The sequence below is a fragment of the Tachypleus tridentatus genome, chromosome 12 (assembly GCF_004210375.1).
Source record: "Tachypleus tridentatus isolate NWPU-2018 chromosome 12, ASM421037v1, whole genome shotgun sequence".
Lineage (NCBI taxonomy): Eukaryota > Metazoa > Arthropoda > Merostomata > Xiphosura > Limulidae > Tachypleus > Tachypleus tridentatus.
This window is the reverse complement of record NC_134836.1, coordinates 129,808,737-129,826,955: the sequence shown is the minus strand read 5'-3', so window position 1 is coordinate 129,826,955 and position 18,219 is coordinate 129,808,737. Positions and strand designations below refer to the sequence as shown.

At 32.4% G+C, this 18,219-nt stretch overlaps 1 protein-coding gene across 13 annotated transcripts in view; it reads left to right on the top strand.

The window, feature by feature from the left end:
* LOC143234680 (dnaJ homolog subfamily B member 6-like) overlaps nucleotides 1-18,219 on the top strand; it is a 72,288-nt gene that overhangs the window by 27,380 nt on the left and 26,689 nt on the right. For 3 of the 13 annotated variants that reach the window (XM_076472228.1, XM_076472227.1, XM_076472233.1), the window contains 4 exons: nucleotides 4,669-4,771; nucleotides 6,452-6,576; nucleotides 8,910-9,131; nucleotides 15,610-15,706. In XM_076472228.1, coding sequence (XP_076328343.1) covers nucleotides 4,707-4,771; nucleotides 6,452-6,576; nucleotides 8,910-9,131; nucleotides 15,610-15,706 — 509 coding nt within the window. In that variant the 5' untranslated portion in view covers nucleotides 4,669-4,706. Of the gene's footprint in view, nucleotides 1-1,814; nucleotides 2,297-4,668; nucleotides 4,772-6,451; nucleotides 6,577-8,909; nucleotides 9,132-15,609; nucleotides 15,707-18,219 lie in introns of those variants that run through there. The other 10 variants (XM_076472234.1, XM_076472235.1, XM_076472236.1 and 7 more) reach the window with 9 other exon arrangements.

Below are 18,219 nucleotides of genomic sequence, written 5' to 3'. Positions count from 1 at the left end.
CATTGGGAAATAAAACCACCAGAAAGATTTGGTGAAGTCAGTTTGGTAGAGTGTTTTATTTTTATACTAAAGTTATTCAAAGGATTTAATTAAGCTATAATTTTATGTAGATTTAGCTGGAAAGCAGATGATATAAAGATCGTAAAGTTTATAAAAGTAGTCCAAGAATATTCTTGATGACGTCAGAAAACCTTATATTTAGAATTGATATATCAGAAACAGATACGAGAATCGGTTAAATGTTGTCTCAGTTTTTATTGTAAGTTGGTAGTGTTAGTCATTCAGTGCAGTAGTTACATTTGAAGAAGTACTTGGATCAGTGTTAGACATAGCGTATATTCTATTACTTCTCAGTCAGCCGTGAAATTGTACAAGTTAGTTGTAGTACCATTAGCAAATAAAATTTTGTTGAATTTGAAAATGAAAACATTTTCACTCTCAGATAACTAATTCGTTATCTTTAGAACTGGGCGTGGCCTTTTCACCAAATATTTTAAAATAACCACTCCAACGAAAAAAACCTTCACATTAAGGTTCACTAGCAGAAATGCCCCCTGCAGGCGACTGTTTGTATTTTTAATTACCAACCGTAGTATTGATACTTCATTCAAATACATTTAGAAAAAGTGGACGTTTGGGAAGCACTGTACGGGAAAGGTGTTCGGATTGTGTTCTTACTTATATCAAACTTATTGCATTAAAATGGTTTGATGTAACTAAGTTCAAAATGTTTTACTGATATAAACTGTAGCATTTCTATATATTAAACTATCTTTTATTGAAAATATAAGTTTCAAGAACTCCAATTTCTCAGTACTACATTTAAAAATTACATCAATAAAGATATCACCAAATCCTCACATACAGTCCTAGTGAAAGCCGTGTTTTTGTTTTATAAATAAACAGTTGTTACACATACCGCAGTTATTTTTTAAATTGTCTGAATGTTAAATATCCAAAATATGAAATTTTCTTTGGATTGATATTTGTGATGCTATTCAGTAGATAGCGCAGGAGTTTGGGTTATATACATAGATAGTGACATAAACGCTACGCCTATTCTAGTTAGTGTTTGGTATTCGACCATTTTGCGTCTGAATTGTAGTAATCAGTTCTTCAGTGTATGGCTCAAACTTTCATGTAAATATAATGTATTAAAGGCAATATAATCTAATTAACAACAAGCATCAGAACGTATAAATAACTCATAACCCCGACTGATTAATTAATACTTGAATAATCTGAAGTTGTAATAACACTACGTTTTATTTACTTTTTAGTAAATATTGCGAATGTTATTGATACTCGTTTATCAGTGATGCATGTTAATGTTCACAGATCTATTTCATGTTAGGCCGGGCATGGCCGGTTAGTTAAGGCTCGTAATCCGAGGGTTGTGGGTTCGAATTTTCGTCATACCAAACACACTCGCCCTTTTAGCTATGGGGATGTTATAAAGTTTCGGTCGGTCCCACTATTCGTTGGTAAAAGAGTAGCCCAAGAGTTGGCGGTGGGTGGTAATGACTAGTTGCCTTCCCTCTAGTCTTTCACTGCTAAATTAGGGACGGATAGCTCTCATAACCCTCGTGTAGCTTTGCGCGAAATTCAAAAAACAAAACAAACCGTTTCATGTTTAATTTCTGCAGAATATGAACTTGTTTGCTTATGTCAAACACGCTATTCTTATTAAATCAGACATTATAGTTTTTCTAAGCAATGTTTTATTTTAATTAGATGATAATTAGTAATTATAAATCCTGTTTTTTTTTTAAAAAAAATTAGTGGAAGGTAGTGCTGTCGTATTAAAACGAGACAAAATAAAGGTTAATAGCTTCGCGTATACACGCTCATATCACTTTATGATGTTAGGCCTACCATTTAGTAAAGACACACTGTACTATTCATTTTCTCACTTTGATATTCTTGTTGTTGGAGAGTTTGAGGCTATCAGTGTGAAAAGAGTGGCCACCCTGTAGTTTGTGGAAGCAGCTTTTCTCTAACTCCTGAATGTTTCCGTTTTCTGAGAACAGGCGGTTAGTGAACGCCCTGCTGGGTGGGGCTGATGGTATCTTTGCACTGAGGGCTATCTGCGCTAGAGGTGGTATTGAAGTACATCTTTCTGTTTATTCATTGTCATAGTTAATAATGGATACCATCACCTAAATCAAATTACTAGTTATAGAATTAATTTAAATTTGAGAAGAACCGAAATTCTAATTGTCTTCTTGTTAGTTCACTTGAAGTAGAAAGGTAGAGATCAAATACCATCACACAGCCGTTTTCAAGTCTTCCCTAAGTAAGACATCAAATTAGTAGCTACAGTGTATGATATATAATTAACTTGGTAATTAGTAAGAAAAACAATAAACTCATAATTAGAATCGGTAGATCGCACATTGATTTGTAACTATGACAACGGTTGATAATGCAGCGCCGCACTTGCTCTGTTCGTATACACAGCTCATTTTGAACCACAGTTATAATGAAAATGGTAGTCAAAAAATAATTTCACTGGTAACAAGAACTTTTTTCATTACGTCTTGACTAGTATATTTAAATTTCTGCACGTATCATAAGTACGTGCAGATATGAATCTCAGAACAAGTCAAGTGGTTCATGTATAAGAAGTGTTAAAGATGGCTATGTTACCTCTCCAATTTTTTTAACAACATATGATTTACAAACTGACAAATGTTGCCAGTTTTCTCTATCTAACCCTGTTTTACTGCTTAGTACTGTTAAAAATGGGATTTTAAAGCCAGAATCCAACAATGTAGTTAAGGTGAAGTCTCAATTCCAGCATAACTAGTTTCAAGCTACAACTGGGATAACTTCTGCAGTAAATATTGGTATATGGAAGACATTAATGCTACAAATATATGCCCTTATAACACCAAATTGTTGTTTTTATTTAATTCAGCACTTCAAAAGCTTTTTACTATCAATTTCATTTTTTAGTGAACATTCGTGGCAGAACTGTCCAGCAAAAGGTTGAAATTAAATAACAACAAGATGGTGTTATAAGGTCATTTATTTCTAGTATTAATATAACTTCTGAAGTTAAGTTACTGTTGTAATTAAGTTGTTAAAACAATTGTAGTAATTTAAATGCATACAGAAACATTGAGAACAGTCTAAACATAAGACATGACTTAAGGTTATACATACTTGGGTTCTGTGATTATCACACATTTTTGGCTTATTGATTTCTAATGTTTCTCCAGCTTTGAGCATCCAAACCTTGCATTTTAAGTAAGTATACCACATATATAAATGACATTTTAGAAAATCTTCTGTTTCGTCCGATGGACAGGTTCTGGTATTGAATGAAAGATCTCTTGAGTAGTAACTAGTAACATAGATGGGGTATGTTATTTTGTCTAATTTTGAAATGGATAAAATAAAATAAATTTTCACTCCTCCCCAGCAAGAAAAACAAACAAACCATTTAACAGGGTAACCATAATAAAACAGTAGATTTATAGTGCTTTCCCAGTTTTTGGTGTTTGAACAGTAACATAAGAGAACTGTTTGTGAATTTTTTTATAATTTTTTCTGGTCGCACCCATTACTTTGGGTTATGTAATAAAGCCAGTATATGATGCACGTATTACAGGACATTTTGTAGGTTGAGGGTTAAAGTTTTGTTTACTGACCTCTTACAACTTGTACATGCTACACTGAATGAATTTATCATCTTTCTAGAAGAATATTACAAGTCATTAGATAAAATCAACAGTGACTATTACATGATCTTTAATTTAAAAAAAAAATATTTAAAACCTGCCCATTTTATAATTTGTTTACCTTGTCAAAAATATCATACTTACATATGCCTCATATTTCTATTCTTATGTAAAATTAATGAAACTATTTGTTTAAATAAATATAAATTATTTAGTAGGTACCTGAAACATCTAATATCTATATTGAAAAAGAAAATCACATCTATACAATATTAAAACTATAGATGAGAAATTTTAATAAACACATGGTACACTGATTTCTCTCCTGATTTGTTTTCCTTAATGTTCTATAAGACCACCTATTGATGTCTGAATATATTTGTAAAAAGAAGAAAAAATATATTAATAATTTGAGTGAATGATGCCTTACTGATGCTGAGGGTATTGTAAGCCCATTTGTGTAATTATCCATCTCTCATTATGGATGCCAAATGGACCTGAAAATATGTATGCTCAGTATAACTATTGTTTATCAGGAAATACCAGCATGTGGATTGGAAGTAGTAAGAAAGGAAGATGAGAAATTCTGTGAATATTTTTTGAGAGATTGTGAATGGTCTTACCTTAACTGGCAACAGGATAATGTTTCAGACTTTACAAACACAGGACATTATAGATACATTCAAACAAGGTTTTGTTAACAGTCACATAGTGTGTCTCGTCATCAGATATTAAAGATCCATCCTAATTATCTCATTATTAATTGTGTTAATGTTTCAGCTCAGCAGGCTGGTTTGGTTCTGAGACTCAACATTAGTTATGCTGTTGTTTTCAGCTTTGGTGGTAAATCACATTGTTTTTAATATTGTATAAATTACAAGATTATCATGATGAAAATTTTGAGTTTTCGTAATCACTCTACTTTATTTGTAAATTATACATGATAAATACATGTATGTAATATATTATTACTTTTTAATAGAACCAAATAAGTGAGTGAAACAAGGTTCTTCAGTCACCATGGTGGATTATTACAAAGTATTAGAAGTACACAAATCTGCTTCAGTTGGAGACATTAAGAAGTCGTAAGTACATGAACAATTATCTTAAGTAAAACCTGTATTAGAAAAGTAACTGATTGCATGTTAAAAATATTAAACATCAGAAGCAGTAAACAGCACACAACTACAACTTAATAAACAAGGGCATAAAGAGCTAATTTACCTTCATATTTTTAGTATCTTGTTTTATATAGTATTGTAAATTAATACACAGTCTTACTTTTAATATTTTTTCTTCTTTTTGAAGTTATGTATTTATTTGCATAATTGGTAACATTCTGTTAATTGTGAGTTTTGTGTACACAATGTGTTCCAACTCTGCTGGTAACATTCTGTTAATTGTGAGTTTTGTGTAGACAATGTGTTCCAACTCTGCTGGTAACATTCTGTTAATTGTGAGTTTTGTGTAGACAATGTGTTCCAACTCTGCTGGTAACATTCTGTTAATTGTGAGTTTTGTGTAGACAATGTGTTCCAACTCTGCTGGTAACATTCTGTTAATTGTGAGTTTTGTGTAGACAATGTGTTCCAACTCTGCTGGTAACATTCTGTTAATTGTGAGTTTTGTGTAGACAATGTGTTCCAACTCTGCTGGTAACATTCTGTTAATTGTGAGTTTTGTGTAGACAATGTGTTCCAACTCTGCTGGTAACATTCTGTTAATTGTGAGTTTTGTGTAGACAATGTGTTCCAACTCTGCTGGTAACATTCTGTTAATTGTGAGTTTTGTGTAGACAATGTGTTCCAACTCTGCTGGTAACATTCTGTTAATTGTGAGTTTTGTGTAGACAATGTGTTCCAACTCTGCTGGTAACATTCTGTTAATTGTGAGTTTTGTGTACACAATGTGTTCCAACTCTGCTGGTAACATTCTGTTAATTGTGAGTTTTGTGTAGACAATGTGTTCCAACTCTGCTGGTAACATTCTGTTAATTGTGAGTTTTGTGTACACAATGTGTTCCAACTCTGCTGGTAACATTCTGTTAATTGTGAGTTTTGTGTAGACAATGTGTTCCAACTCTACTGGTAACATTCTGTTAATTGTGAGTTTTGTGTAGACAATGTGTTCCAACTCTGCTGGTAACATTCTGTTAATTGTGAGTTTTGTGTAGACAATGTGTTCCAACTCTGCTGGTAACATTCTGTTAATTGTGAGTTTTGTGTAGACAATGTGTTCCAACTCTGCTGGTAACATTCTGTTAATTGTGAGTTTTGTGTAGACAATGTGTTCCAACTCTGCTGGTAACATTCTGTTAATTGTGAGTTTTGTGTAGACAATGTGTTCCAACTCTGCTGGTAACATTCTGTTAATTGTGAGTTTTGTGTACACAATGTGTTCCAACTCTGCTGGTAACATTCTGTTAATTGTGAGTTTTGTGTACACAATGTGTTCCAACTCTACTGGTAACATTCTGTTAATTGTGAGTTTTGTGTAGACAATATGTTCCAACTCTACTGGTAACATTCTGTTAATTGTGAGTTTTGTGTAGACAATATGTTCCAACTCTGCTGGTAAACGTTTTTGTAATTTAAAGCATCATTCATAGCAGAAAATGATGTTACAAGTTTTAATATGTAAATAATTGCATGCAATAATTTTTATAATAGAAACTTTTCACTATTCTATTGTGTTAAATTGGTATTTTTCTCATTTGAGTTCTACTTGCTTAACCTTTGTTTTATTATATGTAATTTCTGCTCTAGGTACCGAAAGCTTGCTTTAAAATGGCACCCAGATAAAAATCTAGAAGTGAAAGAAGAAGCCGAGCGAAAGTTTAGAGAAATCTCTGAGGCTTATGAAGTTTTATCTGATGGTAGTGGTTTAGTTGGTTTGTTTTTCATTTTTCTTAGTATATAAGTTAACCTTCAAGAGTAACTCATTTTTATATGTATTTGTTTCTGTTTGATGCAAATTTGTAGAAGTTTAGTAATGAGGCTTTGTTAAGAACACTTTATTTATATTTGTTATACTAAACAAACTTAAACATTTATTTCAAATACACACACACACACACACACACACACACATATATATATAATATATAGCTTGTTATAAACAAAAACAAGCCAAAACAAAAGTAAACTCTGTACCACTTGAAAGGATCCCCAGGGTTCAGGCTATAATGTGGTATACAAAATGTAACCTAGGTTTTGGAGGTGACTGAAGGGGTATGACCCATATTGCAGTAGGGATACACCATCTATTAGTCTTAATTTCTTTTCACTAGTCTCAAACAGTTAATTATTAATTGAAAAAGAAAAGGTACTACCACTTAGGGGTGAGTTAAACTTACCTCCTGAGGTTACCACTCCAGCCCCCAAAACCTAGGGTACATATTATATCCCACGTTATAGCCTGTGTTTCAAGGATACTTTTGATTTGTCTAGCATTTTGTTTTTTCTGTTTATAACAAACTAACATTAGTGAAAGGTTTGGATTTGCTGTTTTTATTGCATTCCTTACTTTTGATTTTTATTTTAGTTTACTTGACTCTATCAGTATTAATATTCTATATACAACAAAATTATAAGTTAAATTTACATTTTGATGTACATCAAATACAATTCTCTAGAAGTTAAGTAGACTAATATTGTGGTTTGTTAATCATTGTGTGTGTTCATACTTTGTATAGTAGTGTAATAAGTAATTTGTGTCTCAGAATGGCTGGTATGGGTTTTAACACTTATTGATAAGGAAAGAACAACGTTTCAACTTTCCTAGGCCATCTTCAGGTTAAGAAATAGAGAGTTTGAATGTGACCATTGATGGATATGTCTTAGGGACGAGATTATAAACAGGTACAGGATTGTAGAGGGCGTTGCAGTTGGAAGTTAGGTTATTAATTAGTATAGGTATAAAGGTGTTTCTTTATATTGGTATAATTTTGGTTTTAGTTGCCATATAAGTTGGGGTTCTTTGATTTTGCATTTGTTTATATTTGTTTCCCTACTTAATATGTGGGTGTTTTCTGTGGTTATGTTGTGTTTATTTGATTTGCAGTGTTCAAAAGTGTGAAGGTGTTTTTGTTTTTTTTCCATATTTCTGTTTGTTTCCCCAATATAGAAGTCATGGCACTTGTTGCATTGTATATTATAAATTATGATGGTGTTTGTCAGTGTAGTTTTTACATAGTGTGGACTTTAGTTTTGTACCTGGTTTTTGAATAAATTAAGTGTTTACTGGAATGAGTTTATTTGCTATGAGTTTTTTTTCCAAATGTTGGTTATTTTTTTGCTGATGTTGGAAACGTATTGTATATAACAGTAAAAGGTTTTGTAGTTTGTTGTATCTTGAATTTATTGTTGGTCTAGGTGTGTGCGTGCGCATGCGTAATTTATTGTTGTTGGTCTAGGTGTGTGTGCGCACGTGCATAATTTATTGTTGTTGGTCTAGGTGTGTGCGTGTGCGCGTGCGTAGTTTATTGTTGTTGGTCTAGGTGTGTGTGTGCGCGCGTGCGTAATTTATTGTTCGTCTAGGTGTGTGTGTGTGTATGTAATTTTTTCCACATTTTTTGAGGAAATTTCTTGCTGTTGATGAAATGTTCTTTTATTTTGTTGGTTTCATCATTAATTTTATCAGGTTAGCATAGTTTTGTGGCTGTATTAATTTGGTTTCTTAATATGTTGAGTTTTTGTTTTGTTTCATGTGCTTGGTACCATGGAATGTATAATCCAGTATGGGTGATTTTTCTGTTTTGATTTGTGTATCAGTTCTAATGATTTTGAGATTAAGAAATGCTATTTGCTAATTTTTTCTTGTTTTTGTGTTTTTCTGTGATTTAAATAATGACACTGAACTTTGGAATCTTATCTCAGGTACTCAGTAATCACAATACATAGAAGTATACTAAATATTGTATTTAAATGTATTAACAGAGTACTTGTTGTTGTGAGCAAAAAAGTTAAAGTTTACATACAAAAACTTGTGTGCACACACTTTTCTCAGAGTTAAGCCTTAACTATTTATTTAAATGGTAAAAAATATGCTTGAGACAACTATAAATCAAACTTAAATTATTCATGGTTAATGGATGTCAACTTTATGTATAAATGTTATTTATTATTTAAACATTTTAAGGCATCCCTCACCCTGCTTTAATAGACATATAAATAAATACCAAAAAGTGTTTTGGGTTTACATAAGACTGTCTGTATCAAACAGAAAAGAAGAGAAGGATATATGACCTACAAGGTAAAGAAGGGTTATCAGGTTATGGCCGTAACCACCACAGACGACACTATGGAATGAACCCAATGTTTGATAGGGATTTTAACCATTTCTTCAAGTTTGCATTTCGTGATCCAGAGGAAGTGTTTAGAGACTTCTTTGGTCATGATCCTTTTGGTGGATTTTTTGGACGACCGACTGCACGGCCTAATAGAAGTAATTATCTATTTTAATTGGTTTTAGTTGAATATTTCTCATAAATAAATGTTAGAATTTTCCAATTTTAACATTAGATGAAGTTTTTTGTACTGTGGTTTTGTCATTATAATCAATAGATCGAGAAGAAATTGAATATTAATACAACTAAAAGATTAAAACTTTAGTTAAGACCTCAACAAGTTATGTAGCTGAAATTGTAAAAACATAATCAAAATAATAAATAATAGGTAATGTTTATTAGCACATGATTAAAAGACATATTCAGACCTTTACAGTTTCTTTGTAAAAATATTTGGCATGTTTGAATAGCACTTCTTTATCCCCAAAATAAATGTTACTAAACGAATATTAATCTTTAATGTGTAGTGACAATACATTCTCTGCTCTTTCCAAAACTAGCTGACAGACCTTTCACAATCACGTTATCATATCTGTCAACACTCAATCATATTGTGTGAGCCTCGTGCAATTTAAACACAGAACACACACAGTCATACTGTGTGAGACACGTGCAATTTAAACATAAATCACACTTTGAAGCTACTGTGACATGCAGTTAGTGGTGTTACATTTCATTTACTATAAGGATATATAGTTGTCTTTGTAGCTAGCTATTGTGACATGTTATTAGTGATGTTACATCAACATACCATAAGGATATGTTGTGTTTGTGTTTACTATGATATGGAGTTAGTAGTGTTACATCAACATTACCATAAGGATATGTTGTGTTTGTCTACTATATGGAGTTAGTAGTGCTACATCAACATTACCATCAGGATATGTGTGTTTGTGTCTACTATGATATGGAGTTAGTAGTGTTACATCAACATTACCATAAGGATATGTTGTGTTTGTGTCTACTATATGGAGTTAGTAGTGCTACATCAACATTACCATAAGGATATGTTGTGTTTGTGTCTACTATGATATCGAGTTAGTAGTGTTACATCAACATTACCATAAGGATATGTTGTGCTTGTGTCTACTATGATATCGAGTTAGTAGTGTTACATCAACATTACCATAAGGATATGTGTGTTTGTGTCTACTATATGGAGTTAGTAGTGTTACATCAACATTACCATAAGGATATGTTGTGTTTGTGTCTACTATATGGAGTTAGTAGTGTTACATCAACATTACCATAAGAATATGTTGTGTTTGTGTCTACTGTGATATCGAGTTAGTTGTGTTACATCAACATTACCATAAGAATATGTTGTGTTTGTGTCTACTGTGATATCGAGTTAGTTGTGTTACATCAACATTACCATAAGAATATGTTGTGTTTGTGTCTACTATGATATCGAGTTAGTAGTGTTACATCAACATTACCATAAGGATATGTTGTGTTTGTGTCTACTATGATATCGAAGTTAGTAGTGTTACATCAACATTACCATAAGGATATGTTGTGTTTGTGTCTACTATGATATCGAGTTAGTAGTGTTACATCAACATTACCATAAGGATATGTTGTGTTTGTGTCTACTATGATATCGAGTTAGTAGTGTTACATCAACATTACCATAAGGATATGTTGTGTTTGTGTCTACTATGATATGGAGTTAGTAGTGTTACATCAACATTACCATAAGGATATGTTGTGTTTGTGTCTACTATGATATGGAGTTAGTAGTGTTACATCAACATTACCATAAGGATATGTTGTGTTTGTGTCTACTATGATATGCAGTTAGTAGTGTTACATCAACATTACCATCAGGATATGTGTGTTTGTGTCTACTATATGGAGTTAGTAGTGTTACATCAACATTACCATCAGGATATGTTGTGTTTGTGTCTACTATGATACGGAGTTAGTAGTGTTACATCAACATTACCATAAGGATATGTTGTGTTTGTGTCTACTATGATATGGAGTTAGTAGTGTTATATCAACATTACCATAAGGATATGTTGTGTTTGTGTCTACTATATGGAGTTAGTAGTGCTACATCAACATTACCATAAGGATATGTTGTGTTTGTGTCTACTATGATATCGAGTTAGTAGTGTTACATCAACATTACCATAAGGATATGTTGTGTTTGTGTCTACTATGATATCGAGTTAGTAGTGTTACATCAACATTACCATAAGGATATGTTGTGCTTGTGTCTACTATGATATTGAGTTAGTAGTGTTACATCAACATTACCATAAGGATATGTGTGTTTGTGTCTCCTAATGGAGTTAGTAGTGTTACATCAACATTACCATAAGGATATGTTGTGTTTGTGTCTACTGTGATATCGAGTTAGTTGTGTTACATCAACATTACCATAAGAATATGTTGTGTTTGTGTCTACTATATGGAGTTAGTAGTGCTACATCAACATTACCATAAGGATATGTTGTGTTTGTGTCTACTATGATATCGAGTTAGTAGTGTTACATCAACATTACCATAAGGATATGTTGTGTTTGTGTCTACTATGATATCGAGTTAGTAGTGTTACATCAACATTACCATAAGGATATGTTGTGTTTGTGTCTACTATGATATCGGAGTTAGTAGTGTTACATCAACATTACCATAAGGATATGTTGTGTTTGTGTCTACTATGATATCGAGTTAGTAGTGTTACATCAACATTACCATAAGGATATGTTGTGTTTGTGTCTACTATGATATGGAGTTAGTAGTGTTACATCAACATTACCATAAGGATATGTTGTGTTTGTGTCTACTATGATATGGAGTTAGTAGTGTTACATCAACATTACCATCAGGATATGTGTGTTTGTGTCTACTATATGGAGTTAGTAGTGTTACATCAACATTACCATCAGGATATGTTGTGTTTGTGTCTACTATGATACGGAGTTAGTAGTGTTACATCAACATTACCATAAGGATATGTTGTGTTTGTGTCTACTATGATATGGAGTTAGTAGTGTTATATCAACATTACCATAAGGATATGTTGTGTTTGTGTCTACTATATGGAGTTAGTAGTGCTACATCAACATTACCATAAGGATATGTTGTGTTTGTGTCTACTATGATATCGAGTTAGTAGTGTTACATCAACATTACCATAAGGATATGTTGTGTTTGTGTCTACTATGATATCGAGTTAGTAGTGTTACATCAACATTACCATAAGGATATGTTGTGTTTGTGTCTACTATGATATTGAGTTAGTAGTGTTACATCAACATTACCATAAGGATATGTGTGTTTGTGTCTACTATATGGAGTTAGTAGTGTTACATCAACATTACCATAAGGATATGTTGTGTTTGTGTCTACTGTGATATCGAGTTAGTTGTGTTACATCAACATTACCATAAGAATATGTTGTGTTTGTGTCTACTGTGATATCGAGTTAGTTGTGTTACATCAACATTACCATAAGAATATGTTGTGTTTGTGTCTACTATGATATCGAGTTAGTAGTGTTACATCAACATTACCATAAGGATATGTTGTGTTTGTGTCTACTATGATATCGAGTTAGTAGTGTTACATCAACATTACCATAAGGATATGTTGTGTTTGTGTCTACTATGATATCGAGTTAGTAGTGTTACATCAACATTACCATAAGGATATGTTGTGTTTGTGTCTACTATGATATCGAGTTAGTAGTGTTACATCAACATTACCATAAGGATATGTTGTGCTTGTGTCTACTATGATATTGAGTTAGTAGTGTTACATCAACATTACCATAAGGATATGTGTGTTTGTGTCTACTATATGGAGTTAGTAGTGTTACATCAACATTACCATAAGGATATGTTGTGTTTGTGTCTACTGTGATATCGAAGTTAGTTGTGTTACATCAACATTACCATAAGAATATGTTGTGTTTGTGTCTACTGTGATATCGAGTTAGTTGTGTTAATCAACATTACCATAAGAATATGTTGTGTTTGTGTCTACTATGATATCGAGTTAGTAGTGTTACATCAACATTACCATAAGGATATGTTGTGTTTGTGTCTACTATGATATCGAGTTAGTAGTGTTACATCAACATTACCATAAGGATATGTTGTGTTTGTGTCTACTATGATATCGAGTTAGTAGTGTTACATCAACATTACCATAAGGATATGTTGTGTTTGTGTCTACTATGATATCGAGTTAGTAGTGTTACATCAACATTACCATCAGGATATGTGTGTTTGTGTCTACTATATGGAGTTAGTAGTGTTACATCAACATTACCATCAGGATATGTTGTGTTTGTGTCTACTATGATACGGAGTTAGTAGTGTTACATCAACATTACCATAAGGATATGTTGTGTTTGTGTCTACTATGATATGGAGTTAGTAGTGTTATATCAACATTACCATAAGGATATGTTGTGTTTGTGTCTACTATATGGAGTTAGTAGTGTTATATCAACATTACCATAAGGATATGTGTGTTTGTGTCTACTATGATATGGAGTTAGTAGTGTTATATCAACATTACCATAAGGATATGTGTGTTTGTGTCTACTATGATATGGAGTTAGTAGTGTTATATCAACATTACCATAAGGATATGTGTGTTTGTGTCTACTATGATATGGAGTTAGTAGTGTTACATCAACGTTACCATCAGGATATGTTGTGTTTGTGTCTGCTATGATATGGAGTTAGTAGTGTTACATCAACATTACCATAAGGATATGTTGTGTTTGTGTCTACTATATGGAGTTAGTGGTGTTACATCAACATTACCATCAGGATATGTTGTGTTTGTGTCTACTATGATATGGAGTTAGTAGTGTTACATCAACATTACCATAAGGATATGTGTGTTTGTGTCTACTATGATATGGAGTTAGTAGTGTTACATCAACATTACCATAAGGATATGTGTGTTTGTGTCTACTATGATATGGAGTTAGTAGTGTTACATCAACATTACCATAAGGATATGGTGTTAGTAGTGTTACATCAACATTACCATAAGGATATGTATGTTTGTGTCTACTATGACATGGAGTTAGTAGTGTTACATCAACATTACCATAAGGATATGTTGTGTTTGTAGCTGCTGTGACATGCAGTTAGTGGTAGTACTTTGTTAGTCAGTAACATACAGATGTTTTTAGAAGGGACTAGGAAGGATTTCTTTATTAATTTATTCTTTGAATTTTGAATGATACCTGAATATATGATTATGGGAAACCACCAGAAGGGAGAGAGTTTCTTATTGGTCAGAGAGAGATTTTTATTGGTTATGTAAATCCTCTGAGGAAGGTTTATTTTTAAACCTTGGTATACAGTAATTTTTGAGACCTTAATATGTTGAACAAACTTATAAGTGTGCAAAATGTAGTAAGTATTTAGAATATTCTGTTAAAATTACAAAGTTTTATGTAAGAAATAAAACTATTTCAAGGAAGAGTATATCTGAACAAGCACTTCCTTTCACTTTAGTTTTAACAACATGCTGAAAAGCTATCAAGGCCCTTTATTTACATTCTAAAAGTATGAAATATGGTTTTGGGCATGGGACCTCCCTGAGTTCTCCACCATGGCTTAGCCCTGGACCCTAAATTTTTAGTTTTCTCAGTCATTTATGGGTTGAGAGATATGCATTATATGCCAGTGCTAATGTTATGATTTATATATTGCAGAATGTCTGTTGTAATAAACAGGTTACGGTTCAGCTAGTTTTGTGCTGGTTCCTCATCAGACCTTTATTATAATGTATGCAGCCAAAGTAACTTGCAGTAATTTTTTTTTTCTCAGCAGGATCTTTTGAAAATCTCTTGTTTGATACCATCTGCACAGTCAAAATACTTACCGTCCTCTGATTTTTAATAACACTACTTGTTACATGAGATAAACTATAAGGTTTTTTTCAGAAAGACTTAATGGAACCTGATCAGTTATCAGGTGTTTTTTTTCACAGAGACTTAACTGGAACCTGAGATTCCTTTTTTTCTTTTGTTTGAATAAGAAATACAGAATCTTTATATATTAAATATTGTTTTTTTTCTGTTAGATCTGTAGTGTTGTACAACTGATACTTACTACTTTGACTCATCATAAATACTGTTTATAAGTGAAAACTAGAGTTGTTTTAGTTTTTATTACGAGTTACTTTGGTTTTTCCAATCAAGTAATGTAAATATCTTCTCAGCCTTCTAAGTTCACAAAATGAAAACAGTTATTCTGTTGATTCAGTTTTATGGCTTCTGACATTGCACTAAATATAGATTTTATTCTTTATTTAGTTCATTTCTAGATTTTTATTTATCATATATTGTTAAATAAAGCCTAAAAGTTTGGTTTTAAAATGAAGTCAGTTCAGATGATATTTTTATTGCTGCTAGTAGGTTTTGTATCTTTACAGTGCAGAGTGAGTGGAGAAGTCACCCTTTCAAGTTTTTATATTTCAAATGAAACATTTTGAAGTAAAAAAATAATGCAAACGTAATTGTTAGTAAACCATAAAATTATTTATTATGTATTATCTTTATACAAGTTGTTATGATCATATATGTTTCTGTAGATGTTGTTCATAGAAGAGAGGATGCCCTTCTGGGTTTGCCAAGATTCGGGTTTAAACATGGAGCATTTCCTGATCTCCGTAGTAGCACAAGTCGTGGGTAAGACTTACTATATTCAGTTCATACAACACACATATAAAAATGGTGTACATTCTTCAGTTTGTTGTGTGACTGAGGTCTGTTGAAATACGAGACTAACAAGGTACTCTTTTGTTTGTTTCTTTACTCACGTAATACAACACAAATATAAAAATGGTGTACATTCTTCAGTTAGTTGTGTGACAGATCTGTTGAAATACGAGACTAACAAGGTACTCTTTTGTTTGTTTCTTTACTCACGTAATACAACACAAATATAGAAATGGTGTACATTCTTCAGTTAGTTGTGTGACAGATCTGTTGAAATACGAGACTAACAAGGTACTATTGTTTGTTTCTTTACTCACGTAATACAACACAAATATAAAAATGGTGTACATTCTTCAGTTGTGTGACTGAGGTCTGTTGAAATACGAGACTAACAAGGTACTCTTTTGTTTGTTTCTTTACTCACGTAATACAACACAAATATAAAAATGGTGTACATTCTTCAGTTAGTTGTGTGACGGATCTGTTGAAATACGAGACTAACAAGGTACTCTTTTGTTTGTTTCTTTACTCACGTAATACAACACACACATAAAAATGGTGTACATTCTTCAGTTAGTTGTGTGACTGAGGTCTGTTGAAATACGAGACTAACAAGGTACTCTTTTGTTTGTTTGTTTACTCACATAATACAACACAAATATAAAAATGGTGTACATTCTTCAGTTAGTTGTGTGACTGAGGTCTGTTGAAATACGAGACTAACAAGGTACTCTTTTGTTTGTTTGTTTACTCACGTAATACAACACAAATATAAAAATGGTGTACATTCTTCAGTTAGTTGTGTGACTGAGGTCTGTTGAAATACGAGACTAACAAGGTACTCTTTTGTTTGTTTGTTTACTCACGTAATACAACACAAATATAAAAATGGTGTACATTCTTCAGTTTGTGTGACAGATCTGTTGAAATACGAGACTAACAAGGTACTCTTTTGTTTGTTTCTTTACTCACGTAATACAACACAAATATAAAAATGGTGTACATTCTTCAGTTTGTTGTGTGACTGAGGTCTGTTGAAATACGAGACTAACAAGGTACTCTTTTGTTTGTTTCTTTACTCACGTAATACAACACATATAAAAATGGTGTACATTCTTCAGTTAGTTGTGTGACAGATCTGTTGAAATACGAGACTAACAAGGTACTCTTTTGTTTGTTTCTTTACTCACGTAATACAACACAAATATAGAAATGGTGTACATTCTTCAGTTGTGTGACTGAGGTCTGTTGAAATACGAGACTAACAAGGTACTCTTTTGTTTGTTTGTTTACTCACGTAATACAACACAAATATAGAAATGGTGTACATTCTTCAGTTAGTTGTGTGACTGAGGTCTGTTGAAATACGAGACTAACAAGGTACTCTTGTTTGTTTCTTTACTCACGTAATACAACACAAATATAAAAATGGTGTACATTCTTCAGTTAGTTGTGTGACAGATCTGTTGAAATACGAGACTAACAAGGTACTCTTTTGTTTGTTTCTTTACTCACGTAATACAACACAAATATAGAAATGGTGTACATTCTTCAGTTAGTTGTGTGACAGATCTGTTGAAATACTGAGACTAACAAGGTACTCTTTTGTTTGTTTCTTTACTCACGTAATACAACACAAATATAGAAATGGTGTACATTCTTCAGTTAGTTGTGTGACAGATCTGTTGAAATACGAGACTAACAAGGTACTCTTTTGTTTGTTTCTTTACTCACGTAATACAACACAAATATAGAAATGGTGTACATTCTTCAGTTAGTTGTGTGACAGATCTGTTGAAATACGAGACTAACAAGGTACTCTTGTTTGTTTCTTTACTCACGTAATACAACACAAATATAAAAATGGTGTACATTCTTCAGTTAGTTGTGTGACAGATCTGTTGAAATACGAGACTAACAAGGTACTCTTTTGTTTGTTTCTTTACTCAGTAATACAACACAAATATAGAAATGGTGTACATTCTTCAGTTAGTTGTATGACTGAGGTCTGTTGAAATACGAGACTAACAAGGTACTCTTTTGTTTGTTTGTTTACTCACGTAATACAACACAAATATAAAAATGGTGTACATTCTTCAGTTAGTTGTGTGACTGAGGTCTGTTGAAATACGAGACTAACAAGGTACTCTTTTGTTTGTTTCTTTACTCACGTAATACAACACAAATATAAAAATGGTGTACATTCTTCAGTTAGTTGTGTGACAGATCTGTTGAAATACGAGACTAACAAGGTACTCTTTTGTTTGTTTCTTTACTCACGTAATACAACACAAATATAGAAATGGTGTACATTCTTCAGTTGTGTGACTGAGGTCTGTTGAAATACGAGACTAACAAGGTACTCTTTTGTTTGTTTCTTTACTCACGTAATACAACACAAATATAAAAATGGTGTACATTCTTCAGTTAGTTGTGTGACTGAGGTCTGTTGAAATACGAGACTAACAAGGTACTCTTGTTTG